At 31.0% G+C, this 15470-nt stretch overlaps 1 protein-coding gene and 1 long non-coding RNA gene across 5 annotated transcripts in view; one reads left to right on the top strand and one right to left on the bottom strand.

Annotated features, from left to right (window-relative positions):
• The first annotated feature begins 470 nt into the window (after positions 1 to 470).
• LOC143192918 (protein ECT2) lies at positions 471 to 7883 on the top strand. Of its 4 annotated transcripts, none has more exons than XM_076398747.1 (15): positions 471 to 771; positions 952 to 1298; positions 2041 to 2253; positions 2319 to 2462; positions 3137 to 3949; positions 4595 to 4800; positions 4882 to 5026; positions 5297 to 5551; positions 5607 to 5877; positions 6008 to 6168; positions 6229 to 6492; positions 6575 to 6754; positions 6810 to 6917; positions 6979 to 7128; positions 7196 to 7883. In XM_076398747.1, the coding sequence occupies exons 1-15, from the start codon at positions 690 to 692 to the stop codon at positions 7313 to 7315; spliced, it is 3459 nt and encodes a 1152-aa protein (XP_076254862.1). In that variant the 5' UTR covers positions 471 to 689; the 3' UTR covers positions 7316 to 7883. The 4 variants fall into 4 exon arrangements, with proteins under 4 accessions (XP_076254862.1, XP_076254860.1, XP_076254864.1 ...); XM_076398745.1 differs by having other exon boundaries at positions 4882 to 5062; XM_076398749.1 differs by lacking the exon at positions 3137 to 3949.
• The window catches only part of LOC143192923 (uncharacterized), a 51297-nt gene continuing 36729 nt past the window's right edge, over positions 903 to 15470 (bottom strand). Inside the window, exons 2-3 of the long non-coding RNA XR_013004904.1 lie at positions 1101 to 1191; positions 903 to 1041 (exon numbers count right to left, since the gene is read on the bottom strand). This is a non-coding gene — a long non-coding RNA (uncharacterized LOC143192923). The remainder of the gene's footprint in view (positions 1042 to 1100; positions 1192 to 15470) is intronic.

Below are 15470 nucleotides of genomic sequence, written 5' to 3'. Positions count from 1 at the left end.
ATGCGACTTCAACTTGGAAGCCAATAGTTGAAATAAAAATAATGATGTATCCATCAATTGTAATCATATGGATCACCTAAGTATTTCTGAACTAATCAATAAAACAAATATGTAAAATTTATATATACAACGAAAATAATGTAATTATCCCCTAATCCAGTTCCCTATATTTAAAAATAACTGAAAATTATTGTAACATCTTTCCTTCACGTAAGCTCGTCTTTACTATCTATCTCTGTTTAGAAGTAACATTCTATCTTTCGCTAACCTAATTTATCTAAATATAAATTAATCTATACAAACTATATACAATACATAAAATTAAAAATTGGTTTATACATAAATAGTATAATTGTATACTTAAGTAAAATATAAATGTATTCCTTGTTTAAAATGACGTAATGTCAGATTTATTTGAAACAGTTTAAAATCGTATAGCCACGGAAGTAACCGAAATTTAACTGACCAATGAAATGGCAAATAGGAACTTCAAAATTCAGATGATGCATTTTTCTGCCAACCTAAAAGTGATAATATTGAGAAAATGTCGTTTTTATTATCAATTTTTCTGAGACTAAGGTGTTCATCGAATTTTATTTTATGGATATAGCCAATAAGTTTAAGTACTGTTAAAAAGGACGTTTTTTGTGTGGTTTAACTGTTAATGCTGTAACAAACTTAGGACCAAAATGGACGAAAATAACGCTAAAATTTATACTCAAGGATCTATTTGCAGTGATTCAAATGGGGAAGAAACATTTAAAAACGATGGTAGGTATTAAATATTTGCTAATTGGAGTTATTTACATTAGAAAAATATTACTCTATTAACTTTTATTAGGTTATGTTGTTTTATTCAAGGTTAATTAGTTGAGAACTATGTGAAAACATCCTTATATCTACATTTGTATATCAACAAAGTGCTAATTGAAACATTCGTTTTTCTTCTAGAATCGCTATTTGCTGATCGAAGAATATGCCTTATTGGGAACCTTGCTGAAGATAATAAATTGCATTCAGTGGCAGAAAGTTTTGGAGTTCCTGTGGTTTGTTCAGAAAATGGATTGGAATATGTTAATGATAATGCATGTTGTACTTACTATGTTATTGATACCTTTGATGGCGACATTTATAATGCTTTGAGTAAATCAAGACAAATTATATTAGGTCCACCAGCTTTGCAACAGTTAGCTAAAAATGAAAAAAAGGAATTACCAGATAATACTCGACCACTTTTTAATATAGCAATGAGAGGAGTAGTTGTATGTTTTACAGGATTTCGATGCAAAGATGAGCTGGTAAGATATATTAATAATTTTAGTTCCTGTTTATGAAATAAAGCATTTTCCATTATCATTACTATATTGTTACATATAAAATATTTGGTTTAAGATTTAACAAGTGCTAAAAATAAAAAGGTCATGAAATATATGAATTATAAGAATTAGTAGTATAATAGAATTTTATAAGAATTTTCATATACAATAATTTCCCCAAAAATTTCCTTGAATCATTTATTATCTTTTCGCTAAATACTATATCAAATGATTTATTAAAATTTTAATTGCAAGGGAAAAATAATAGTACAGATAAAGATTGTTTTTAACAGCTACTGTACTTTGATGTGAAACATTTGTTAATACATTAATTGATTACTCAAAGAAATAATGTATGTTTACTGATAATGCAAATATGTGTAATTTATAAGGGTTAAAGACAAAGTGTGCTTGATTTATTATTGTTATATTAGAATATTAGTTATGAATGTTGTTTGTTTATATATATTATATATATATATATATATATATATATATTTATATATTAAGATTAGTTTCTCTATGTGGGAGGTATTCAATATTTAGATTATTACATGGCAATTTTACATAATATATTATAATGTTGCCCCTGTAACTATTTAATGAGGTAGCTTCCAAGTAAATATTTGTACCAGACTGCATGGAAACATGTTTTTAGTATTTATGCACTAAGATTCATAATTTTCAGAAATTCAATAATATTTACACTTCTGTTTTTCTCTAGATAAAGCTCATTCCACTTATACACCATATGGGTGGATCCATAAGAAAACATATGACTGCTAAAGTAACTCATTTAATTGCTAATAAGTGCGGGGGTGAAAAGTATCAATATGCATCAACTTTTAAATTACCTGTTATGAATCTGCAATGGGTAATTGACAGTTGGGATCATCGTTGTGAGTTGGATTTTAATGCATCTGTGGATACTTTTATTGTAAGTATTTTATATTCTTTATTTATTAAGTTTTTTTAATGCCAGTATTGAATTCTATATTACAGAGTAATTATAAGTTAAAGCCCTTTTATGGAGCCAGAGTTTGCTTTTTGGGATTTCCAGAGGATGAGGAAAACCATATGAGAGAAGTATTACTATCTAATGGTGGAACAGTTGCTTCAGCAGATGATTCCACTTGCACACATGTTGTAAGTAAAAAATGTAGTTTTCTAAAAGAGCTACTAAAACTAAAATGTTAACTTTTTAAATATATTTTTTTTAATTCTTAATAACAAAGATAAGTAATTGATAAATGCATAATATATTATTAATTTTTATAATGCAACAAATTTGTCCTTAAGAACTCAGTGCCTCTAAATGTCTCTCTAAATGCTGATGGATAATATATGTTGTTGGTCATTATTTAACAAATATGATCAAAAATACAAAATGAAATGAATTTTAAAAAGTTGATATGTAATTATTTAGACTAATATTGCTATAGGCTCAGAATATTTTGGATTTACTAGTGCTTGTTTAATATTTTTGGGCAAATGCAGTGAGTAGTTCAAAGTATAATTTTTGCAATATCTTTTAATATGAATTAATTTTAATCTAATTGAAAATTGATGTCCTTAGTCTATTGATTGATATAAAGGTAATTTTGATTTGATTAAACTATATCTAAAGTGAATATTGCATTTTTACATCATTAAAAATATTATCTTATTATGTTTGAGTGATGTTTTTTGAGCTAATGCTTAAATAATTTAATTAGTTTTTGTTAATAAGCATTATAGCTATTGAATATTAAATAACATCAGATTTTCAATTGATGTCTTTTACTTTGAAATACTCAAAACATGTTGGACGTGGGTTTTAGGTAATGGAAAACTCTGAAGTATACACGTTGGAAGCTGCAAATGCACCACTCTCACCAAAAATCAATTCTAACCTAAAAACATTCCTTTCTGAACCATCCAACTTGCAATCAGAAGTTATCAGAACTCCCAACAATAACAGTATTGCTGATCTTAATCTATTACAAGTTAGTAACAGTGCTAGTACTATATGTTTGGGAACAGTACATGAAACATCAAATAACGACGATCTAGTTAATGAAATGGACAGTATTTGTTTTGAGGACCAGTCATTAAATGTTAGTGGTATTTGTAAAAGAAAAAGAAAATTTGTATCACCAGACGCAAACGCCATTATTAAAAGGAAGAGGGAAAAATGTTACAGTGAAAGAAGAAAAAAAGTGTCGAATTTTTTTAAAACGCCGATAAGCTATTTTGCCAATAGACGAAGGACGATTGATGCTTCTAGTCTCAGCCGTTCATTAAATGATAGTGTTATTTCACCTTCTGGTATTTTTAACGTTGAAACGTTAAGTAACTTAAGTACCTGTATCGAAAGTGAAGACACGCCACGATGTTCTTTGAGAAAATCCAAAAAAAATTTATTCAGTCGGACATTCAGTTCATCTCGTTTTATTAGAAGCAAATCGAAGAAAAGCTTGATGAATAACTCAAAATTGTCATTTACTGACGAGTTAGATATGGTTGAAAAGGAGAAACTAAACTCTAGCTGTTTTCCAGATATATCCTTCAATCCTATTCCTCAAATCCCTTCAGGTTATAGTGGGCTTGGCAGTGAAATGGCACAGTCATCCAGGACGCCTTCTGCTCTTGCGGTACTAACTTTCATTTCACGTTCCATGTATCTATTATTAAGAAACGAATATGAATTGTATCAAGCTTGAACAATATAAATTATTAACTATCAATTAAAATTCGTATTCCTTTCTTTGTAAGTTACAGTTTGGTATAATTTTAAAACATTCCAATTTAATTCGTAAAATGGTACAGATTCAAAATACACACACGTAAATTTTAAATCGAATATGTTTTAAATTTAAACTTTAAATATTGCTAAATTTTAATTGAAATGTTTTAAATCAACCTGTATGTTATAGTTGTACTTTAACCCTAAAAAGTTTTATACAAATTGAATATTATATAAATGGTTTATCATTGTTTTTATTTTGTTGATGGTATTAGATATTAAATGTACTATATATTATACTTTGAATATTATAATTTCTAGAGGATGAATAAAGTCAAATATGCATTGACTAACAAAAAAATTGCGTTGAAATTTGTTTTACTATTTATCTCATTAATTCTTTAATCATATTTAGTTTCTATCATTTCCAAAATTTTTTGAAATAGCACTTTTTAGGGTTTTTATGTTTCATAGTCTTTTTTTTCTGTTTTTATTTATTTTCTGATTGCTATTAGTTTTTAAGAAATAAAATTGACATTGTTTTTTTATTCAGGTAGTAGACGAGTCTTCCGTAGCAGAACGACCAGATGTTGCTAAAGCTTTTGTAATCAAAGCTGAATGGTTTTGGACATCAGTTCAAAAAGAATATAGTTTAGATGAAAAAGAGTACCTGTTTGATGACTATATTGAGCATGCCGCCATCACATCGCCTGGGGTACGCCGTGAAAGTCAAACAGCCACACCAAGTAGTACAAGCAGGTAACTTTTTTTTATGTCTGCCATTTGTTTCATAGTATTTAATGAAATTTGTTGTAATATTCATTGGTGTTTTCTTTTTAGAAGAAAACGTAAAAGAATTCAAGAGACTGTAAAACTATTATTACAACAATCTCAATCTCCTGCTACCCACAAACGAAGATCATCGGTCAGTGATGCCGGTCTTCTTTCAGTTTCTGGTTCATTTTTGGATTGCACCGCTAGTCCGGTTAGTAGTACTCCTGGGAGACGACATTCTATTAAGGTTAATAGTTCATTATGTAGATTTGATTTAATATTTGGTGTGTTAGATTCAACTATGAGATAATGGAAAGTTATTTTAAATAACTTTTTATTTGTTCGTATATAAGAAAAAAATTAGTTAATATAAACACTTTATATATTTTGTTAAATTATTATGGTTTTATTAATGTGAATGTGGTCTCTACTATTTAGTTTTATATTGCTTTGTTTAACAATTCATGTTTGTTGTTTTTAGAATGATAAAGCTTTACTTGATAAAGCAGAATCTAAAGAAGCCCCACAAATTACTTCCGCGCGACATCAAGTGTTTTTAGAATTGGTACAAACAGAATCCAATTATGTTGAAATCTTAAGCATTATTGTGAAATTATTTAAACAATATTTGGAGGAAATGTTAGATGAAGATCCTTTATTGAATAATACAGAACTAAATCTGATTTTTGGCAAGTTACCACCCATTCATGAGACTCATGTTAAAATGTTGGATGAGGTAGTTTAATGATATATTTTTAAACTAATGGTTATCTGAATACATTTTTTCGTAGTTACGATGGACGAAAGCACATTGGAGTGAAGAACGAAGTATTGGAGATGTTATAATTAAATATTCAACAGAATTACAAAGGGCGTATCCACCGTTTATTAATTATTTCGAAGAAATGAAAGAAGTCTTAACTAAATGCGACCAGTCAAAACCAAGATTTCATGCTTTTCTTAAAGCAATGCAAACTCGACCAGAATGTGGTCGTCAGAGTTTACAAGAACTAATGATAAGGCCAGTTCAAAGATTAGGCAGTATCAGCTTATTACTTAATGGTAAACAGAAATTTAAATATTACAAGCTGGTGATTATTAATATTAATTTTAAATTTCTTGAAAGAAGTAATTGGATGAATGTTTTTACACATTATATTTGCATATGGATTCTATGAATTTGATATTTCAGATTTATTAAAACACACCACAAAAAATAACCCTGACCATGGAGCCTTAGATCGGGCATTGGCAGCTCTTAGAGAAGTAATGACTCATATTAATGAGGACAAGAGAAAGACTGAAGGCCAAGTAACTCTGTTTAATATCTTTAATGATATTGATAATTGTCCAGTAAGAAAATAGAGCCACGAATAATCTAGAGCAATTTTAATTCAATTTATACACTTTTAGCCTGACATTGTTTCATCTCATCGAAGTTACATAACCAAAGTTGAAGTTACACAGCTTGGTTCTTCAGAAGGTCTTAGCTCTAAAGGTAGCAATTTAGTGCTGTTTTTATTTAGCGATCAATTAGAAGTATGTAAAAAGAAGTCTAAGGCTTTTAATAGTATGAAAAGCCCATCTGCATCTGTTAGTAGTTTCCAGTTACAGGGAAAAACAGTCGTAAAACCCTATAAACATGTTAAAATGATGGCACTCAATACAATTAAGAGAGTGAGTATAGAAGGCATGTTTGATATTCATTCATTTTTAACTATGAGAAGTTGTATTTACTTAACTCATATTCAATATTTAGGTTATAGATATAAAAGAGACTGAAGACTGCCAAAAAGTGTTTAGTTTAGTGTGCAGGGGAAATGATGATTTAAAAGAAAAGTTATTTTCATTTGCTGTAACAGACGATGATGTAGACAAAGTCGATTTTTTGAAATCATTAACAAGAACAATGGCCAATAATGTGTGTTGTGCAGATGCTGTAAGTGGTAATATATAGGATTAAAGATGTTTATTATTTGTTATACCGCTTTTAGGAAAAATTTATGGCATATTTAGAACCGCAACAGTTAGATATTGATACCAGTGATTTGAGCACCAATACTTTAACAAAAGCTTTTAAATTTGCGAAAACGCGACTAAAGGTAGGTTTTGGTATATAGGTTTTTGAGGATTAACCTAAGAAACATAAAATAACAATTTTAGGTGGGACGAACCTTCTCCTTTAATAAATCGACACCATCAAAACTTAAAAGAGCAGTTAGTTCCATGATGTCACCGTTTGGCAGTTCAACAAATCTCACTCCAGCATCTCAGCTTGCTAATATGAGATTGGCTAGCTATAGTAACATTAATGTAAGTTAATGAATACTAAAAGTTACATAGATTTTATATGTAAGTGATATTTTGTATAATTTTTTAGGAATTAGGCAGTAATGCTGAAAACTCCGACGAACCCCCTCCAGTTGCACCTATGTCAGTACAACCTACCCGTAAAGTTAAGTCATCATCTTTAAATGTGAATACTTTCAAAAGATTATAATATTAAGTTTTTGTTAAGTTTCACTGGAATATTCGTCATTGTTTGTACATAATATTTATAAGTCATTAATGAATGGATATAATTTATGGTTAAATGCATTCATTTGGTGCTGCATTTTAAATTTACATTATTTATTCTAAAAAAGAAGGAAAAATATATTTAGCAATTGTTTTTATTCAAATCTAACGTCAAAATGACTTGATTGGTTTATGAAAACAGATGATCATAATTTTTACATACATTACAGATACATTTATATGTTTTTTCTTCTTAAAATATTACGTTATGTAAGAATTTTTTTTCTGTATATATAAATTTTATCTTTTATTCCACTTTACTTTTAAACGAAAATAAAATATTTTTTATGTAATAGTTTGATTTGTAAATTGCGCTCAATTTGTACGACAATAAGGACATGATCTGTATATTTTATAATCCCATATATCTCATAGAAACGTGATACAGTCAAAAATGTGTATTTTAGTAGATTTTCAACTTGTAGTTTTTTACTATAATTCACCTTATAGGTGAAATGCCAGAATGTAAAATAAATAACTTATGTAGCTTATGTGATGTTTTATTTCTTTTACAAGGACTTGGATTTTAAAAATTTTTAAAATTTTTTGATTTTTAAAATTTATATTTGTTATTACATAATATCCATGATGAATTGTAAAAATGGTACTTTATTGGCGTAGTTAGCGCAGTGGCCAAGGCGACAGGACGCCTATTGCGATAACCATGTGTTCAAATCCTGTAGGGACATTGTTGTAAGTGTATATTTGCGATTGTCCATAAGGCAAGGATACAAAATCTATAATATCTTCGCAGTCACACCAGTACCCAGGATGTGTATACCTTCTGTGATGATCTCTAAATTGGTCAGTCGGTAGGCTTAATGCCGACAACAGTGGTGCGAATCCCACTGGTTAAGCAATAGCTCGAGTCTAGATAAACCCTAGCTGGTAAAAAGAAGTTTTTAAAATGTAATTTAAAGATATTCAAATGCACCGTCTCAAAAATATTCGAATGCAATATGAAAGATATGATCATTCAGTATGTATGGAATGAAGTTCTTTGAAGCTCCAAATCAAACCATGAGCTTCAGGAAGTTCTTTGAAGCTCCAAACCAAACTATGAGCTTCAGTGGAGAATAGCAGTCTGGTACATTCCCAATATCAGTAAAAATGTTCTCGCAAAGTTCCGTCGAATTTTATACTCTATATATTCTATATATGAAGTGGATTTTATAAGTTCCAATTATATTTCAGCGTTAGATACCATCACACAATTACGAAGAATATCTAGAGATGAAAACTGTCATTACAGTTAGAACAGGACGGAAAAACAAAGCTGATACTCCTCTGTGTTACATTATTTCACTAGAATTATCAGGTCAATTGAAAAGTCTTTGGCCTACCATAGTAAAACACATTTTTTTGCAAAATTTTTTTTTTATTGAACATAATTCCCTTCAAGGGTAATACACTGATTATAGCGACCTTCCAACTTTTTTGGAGAATACGATGAATGAGGTAACAATTCGAAGCCCAATTCATGGATTTTTGCCATCGTTCTTGGTGAAGCACACGGCAATTTCGTCCTTCAAGCGGTACAGTAACGCTATGTAATAGTCGCCGTTGATGGTCCTTCCTTTTTCAAGGTAGTCAATGAAAATTATTCCATGCGCATTCCAAAATATGGACGCCACAAACTTGCCAGCCGACTGTTACGTTTTCCCACGCATTGGAGCGGGTTCATCGTGTGCATTCCACTTGGATAACTGTCGATTGGACTTCGGAGTGAAATCAAGGGGCCATGTTTCATTCATTGTCACATATCGATGCAAAAACTCGGGTTTATTACGCTTGCTCATCTTTAAACACTGCTCTGAATCATCAACTATTCGTTATTTTTGGTCAAAAGTGAGCTCGCGCGGCACCCACTTTGCACAGAACTTTCTCATACCCAAATATTGGTGAATGATATGATATACACATTCAGTTGATATCTTTAGAGTATCTGCTATTCATTCAATTTCAATGTACGGCCATTTAAAATCATTTTGTGGATTTTTTTAATGGTTATATCGGTAACAACCTCTTTTGGGCATCCACGGCGTTCACCGTCGTCGGTGCTCATTTCTCTCATGTCTCTCATGTTTAAACTTAGCATACCAATCCTTGATGGTTGATTTTCTTGGGGCAGTGTCCGGAAACTCGGCATCAAGCCAGGTTTTTGCTTCAACTGTATTTTTTCCTTTCAAAAAGCAATATTTTATCAACACGCGAAATTCTTTTTATCCATTTTTTTCACAATAACAAGAGTTGCTTCACTCAAAATGCTATAATTCACAATATAATGATCCGACAGCTGTCAAATTTATACACGCATTTTTTGAGGGTTATGGCTAACTAAAAAACATATGGATTTAATTTTAGTAGCGACATCTATGTGGCAGGCCGGGGACTTTTCAATTTACCTGTTACGGTTTTTAAAAGTATTTTAGCCGACTTGGTGGCGCAATGGTAAAGTCGATGCGAATCCTGCTGGGGCATGGTCGTAAATTTATGTTTGTGATTGTTTAAAATTTGTGAATGTTCTAAGCAAGAGTGTAAAATCCGACAAGGAAAATTATCTCAGTCACGCCAGTAACCAGGCTGGGTAAGACCAGACGTCTTCTGGAATGATTTCTAAAGTTGGTCACTCGCCAGTCGGTAGGCTTAATGCTGAAGTATTTTAATATGCTTTTATAGAGAATTTGATGGGCTTGGGATTGTCTATCCATAATTGTTCGAAACATTTCCATTAAATACTGAATTCATTGAATATATTTGTCTAATAAGTACTCAAGCCTATATGTGTGTGTGTTTTCAAAGTTCTTGACTATATCTAAACATGATATAGATCAAAACAAAAATACAAAAATATATAACTTATGTTCTTATATAACTTATGCTCTACGTGTAGCGTTTAACCTTAAACTAAAATACCTTTAAAATAATATAATTTATTTAAAAACTGTTTATATTTTACCGATCATTCATTGATCCGACACCACAAACGACATTGATTCAATTCAATTTTAATGTAAATTAGACTCTTATAACACACTATTTTAATATTACCTGTACTTATTCATTAACCAGGTTGATTTTGAACTTCACTCTCCTAAACTGCCAGGGTATACCCTGTATGGAATAGTTTTCCAATATTTGGCAACTCCTTATTTCAACAGCCTAGAGCTAGCTATTGTGCTACGGCAATCCACCATTGGGAGCCGTACATCCCGAACTGCAAGCTTCCATATTCCAATAGATGATGCTAGTTCACAGCAACCTCAATCTGTTTTTGGTAATGGTTTACCCTGAACTGCCATGTTTGTGCCAGGAACTCACGGCATGTTTTCTCATTTTAAAAACTAGCTATGCCAGGCGACTTTGAAAACCTTCACTCCATGTTTGGTACTCTTACAGATTGAAGTGTTATACTTTTACCCCTAACTATACCAACGAATTCTTCAAGTAACTGAGGAACGATTGCCAATCCAACGTTAATATGCATTCTTTTCGTAATAATTTATATATTACATCATGTTAGGCAAAACGCAGAGCAGATTAGATTCAAGGTCAAACAACTGTACTGGTTAGTCGGAAGATACTCTCAACTTGATCTAAAATCAAAGAGATTGGTTTATCAGTTAATCATAAAGCCTATTTGGATCAATGGGTTTGCACTAAAACATCAAACCAACTAGTAATCCAACATACCAAAACTCTAAAGTTCTACGATTGCTTATCGTTAAGTAACCAACAAAGAGCTGCACGATGACCGCGAAATCAAATGGATACAGCAACGTGGAAGCAATTCCATTTACTGGACAAAACGCAAGAAATCAGAAGATTGCAGCTTACCAAACCACACGAACTTGTTTACTGTATAAGTGTATTTTAATTTTAGCTTAAGTGGTTTCGTTTTATTTTAATTTGGAAAATATACATTGATGTATTAATCCCGTACTCACCTTGTTTGTGTATTAACGCAAGTACAACAGAACAGTTCCAATAAATCAATTTGTAAATTAAGATTGTAGTAAGCTTATATAATATTAGATGTAATTAATTTAATTTTTCTAAATTCATTTCCTTGATCAGTAATTTGATTATGTTTCCTGGAAAACCCATCGCCTGCACTTACGTGTAGAATTGTACTTTAGTTTAAAGCTATTTTATTAGTGAGTGGCATCACTGATGATCCAATCTAATTCTAATACAAACGAGACTATTATGGTGAAAATATCACTTGTCACATTACACCATTATATGAATCCTACAGGGGATGGACAAAATAATATGAATACTTATAAATAATATTTTTAATAAGTTGTTGAGCTACCATTTGCTTTTGAAACAGCTGCAATTCTTTGAGAAATAGATTCGTGATGCTGCTCTAAAACTCCCCATCAGTTATGTTAAGGGAAGATGATTTTATTCTTCTCAAACCAACATTACACCTTTTTGGCCTTTTTATTTATGAGCTCATTATCATCTTGGAATGTGGTACTATTTGGCAGCAACAGTAAGATTCAATAAATAATTCACTTTATTCTTAAGGATATCAAAATATTAATTCGAAGTATCCGGCCAGTGATCTGAATGAGAGGATCTGCTGAATGAACACCACGACATTGCCGTCCACATGATAACGGAACTTCAACCATACCTGGTTGTAGGAAGCAGTGAGTTTTAATAATAGGCATTTTTGGGCCTTTCCATACAAAACCCGGCTGTTTGTAGGAAACAATTTAATAATTATTATTCATCGCACCATACCATTTCTTCTAATCACCAAGTGTCCAGGTTTTATGCAGGTTGCACCACTTCTTTCGCGCTTAGCGTTAGCTATCGTTATAACAAATGTCACAATGGCAGCCCATCTATGAATGTGGAGATTTACCGTGTTGGTTTTGTCGAAACATTATTATTTAAATGAGTGTGAGTTCAGCTGTCACTTTTGCCACGATAGTTTTATGTTGTCTATCCACAACATTTTTAAGGTTCGTAGGTCTCATTCAGTTAACTTTGGTTTTCGCCTACTATTCCTCTTCACCGATTATGTTTTACCAGGTCTTGTGTATGCTCTCATTACAGTGGATTACCGCGACACGTTAAACAATTTGACTGTTTTTATCATAGACCCTCCTGATAACCCAGCACCATTAAAATATTTGGTGCTGTAATCGTGCTATACAACATATATAGCCCGTCCACGACAGCACGTCACGATGTTGGCGCATCAACAATTTTAGTTTACAACATTTGCCGTTTTATAACCTCCTATTATTATCCAATATTTTAATAAAATTTTCAGAAATTTGGTAACATAGTTTCCATATAACATCAAACAGCAATTCGGCTTTTTTTAATTAGAATAAAATGGGAAGAAAAAATTCACCCCGGATTTAAAACGACTTTTTCAATATTACGAACTGCAAATGGTAGTATATTCATGTCATGTATAACGTGAGGGTTGTTTTATTAGAATGAATATATTAATATGATAATAATAAACTAATATATTTTAAATGGAACCTTAACAGGTCAATTGAAAAGTCTCCGGCCTACCATAGTAAAACACATTTTTTTGGCAAAATTATTTTTTTTTATTCAACATAATTTCCTTCAAGGGTGATACACTGATTATAGCGACCCTCCAACTTTTCGAAACCATTTTTGTAGTACGATGTGTCCTTTGCTTCAAAATAGGCCTCAGTTTCGGCGATCACCTCTCACCATTCGACGAAAATTTCTTCTTGGAAAAAAACTCGGGTTTATTACGCTTGATCATCTTTAAACACTGCTCCAAATCATCAAATCGTCGTTGTTTTTGGTCAAAACTGAGCTCGCGCGACACCCACTTTGCACAGAGCTTTCACACCCAAATATTCTTGAATGATATGTCATACATTTTCAGTTTATATCTTTAGAGTGTCTGCTATTTCATTCAATTTCAATTTACGATCATTCAAAATAATTTTATTGATTTTTTAAATGTTTTCGTCGGAAACAACCTCTTTTGGGTGTTCACTGCGTTCACTGTCTTCGGTGCTCATTTCACCACGTCTAAAGTTAGCATACCAATCTTGATGGTTGATTTTCCAGCGTCGAAAACTTTTAAAAGCATTATTTTATCAAACGCGAAATTCCTTTTTATCCATTCCCGTGAAATTCCTACTTTTTCAAAATGCTTCACAATTATGTTATCAGTATGTATTATGTTATCAATATATTATTAATTCACAAAGTAATGATCCGACAGCTGTCAAATTTATACACGCATCTTTTGAGGATTTGGGCTAACCAATAAACATATAGATTTAATTCTAGTAGCGCCATCTATATGCCAGGCCGGGAATATTTCAATTAACCTGTTACACACTGAAATTTGCAATATAATTCATCTATGGTGCGCATTGATTGTTTTATTGGACGGGCTATATGCATATAATAATATAGTATAATAATGTAGTATAATGATATAGTATAGTATAGTATAATAATACTATAGTTAATCCAATAAAACAGTTAAAGCAGGTCATCAAAATTTATTACGTCAGCACGCCGCAATGTTGCCGTGTCAAATTTGATGTATTCACTAACGTTTTGAGGAATTTTGTAAACATTCAGTTATATATTCCGACACATCAGACAATACTCTGTTTATTTTTAACTAGGATAAAATGAGAAGAAACCGCTCCGAGTTTATAACGAATTTTACACTTTTACAAACTGCAATTGACAGTATAACTCATCTATGGTGCGCATTGATTGTTTTATTGGACGGGCTATAATAATATAATATAATAATGTAGTATAATGATATAATATAACATAATAATAATATTGTAATCCAATAAAACACTTAAAGGAAGTCATCAAAATTTATTACGTCAGCACGCCGCAATGTTGCTGTGCCGATTTGGACAAATTCACTAACGTTTTGAGGAATTTTGTAAACATCCGGTTACATATTCCGACGCATCAGACCATACTCTGTTTCTTTTTAACTAGGGTAAAATGAGAAGAAACCGCTCCGAGTTTATAACGAATTTTACATTTTTACAAACTGCAATTGTTAGTATATTCATGTCATGTATGACGTGACGGCTGTTTTATTAGAATGAATATAATGATAACAATAAACTAATATATTTTAAAAGGAACCTTACAAACTGCAATTGACAATATAACTCATCTATAGTGCGCATTGATTGTTTTATTGGACGGGTATATATATAGTATATACATATATAGTATATACTATATATATATATATATATATATATATATATATATATATATATATAATAATAATAATAATATAGTATAATAATGTAGTATAATGATATAGTATAACATAATAATAATATTGTAATCCAATAAAACACTTAAAGCAGGTCATCAAAATTTATTACGTCAGCATGCCGCAGTGTTGCCGTGTCAAATTGGACGTATTCACTAATGTTTTCAGTAATTTTGTAAACATTCGGTTACATATTCCGACGCATCACACATACTCTGTTTATTTTTAACTAGGGTAAAATGAGAAAAAGCCGTTCCGAGTTTATAGCTAATTTTACGTTTTTACAAATTGTATTTGTACCCATTTGTACACACATATCTTCGATATCATCTGTATGACGTGCATTGGCTGTTTTATCGGAAGGGTGGTATTCATATTGTATTCATGAAGTATGTTATTCAGTGCTAGTGATACGACACTAGTTATACACATTAATTATCGTTTATAAAAAATGTTGAAATAAGATTTTTTTGTTAGATTTTCTCGTTTCCTTTTTACAAACTGCGGAACGTGGGTTCCGAACCGCAACTATAACAATCACAAACATAAATTTGCGGCCATGTCCCAGCAAGGTTCAAACCTTCAACTGTCGCTACAGTAGAACATAGAAACATAGAAATAGAAACATAGAATACATAGAAATATATTTTAATATAATGGCAAAATGATCTTGGATTTGCATTTGAAAATATGATTGTATAACAACCAATTTAATTAAAAATTAATCCACATATTTATATTAATCTTGTTTGTTTCTTGTGATTTTTAATTACAATTGATATACAATTGTATA

The sequence above is a fragment of the Rhynchophorus ferrugineus genome, unplaced genomic scaffold, assembly GCF_030347505.1.
Source record: "Rhynchophorus ferrugineus isolate W39M unplaced genomic scaffold, kcgeb_rfMv2 rfM3, whole genome shotgun sequence".
NCBI lineage: Eukaryota > Metazoa > Arthropoda > Insecta > Coleoptera > Curculionidae > Rhynchophorus > Rhynchophorus ferrugineus.
Note: the sequence above shows the minus strand (reverse complement) of the source record. Positions and strands in the feature narration are given on the sequence as shown.

Coding starts and splice junctions, on each gene's coding strand:
- LOC143192918 (XM_076398745.1), top strand. CDS start 690: ATGGACGAAAATAACGCTAAAATTTATACTCAAGGATCTATTTGCAGT. Junction 2,463..3,136: donor ATTCCACTTGCACACATGTT/GTAAGTAAAAAA, acceptor CGTGGGTTTTAG/GTAATGGAAAACTCTGAAGT. Junction 6,493..6,574: donor CACTCAATACAATTAAGAGA/GTGAGTATAGAA, acceptor TTCAATATTTAG/GTTATAGATATAAAAGAGAC.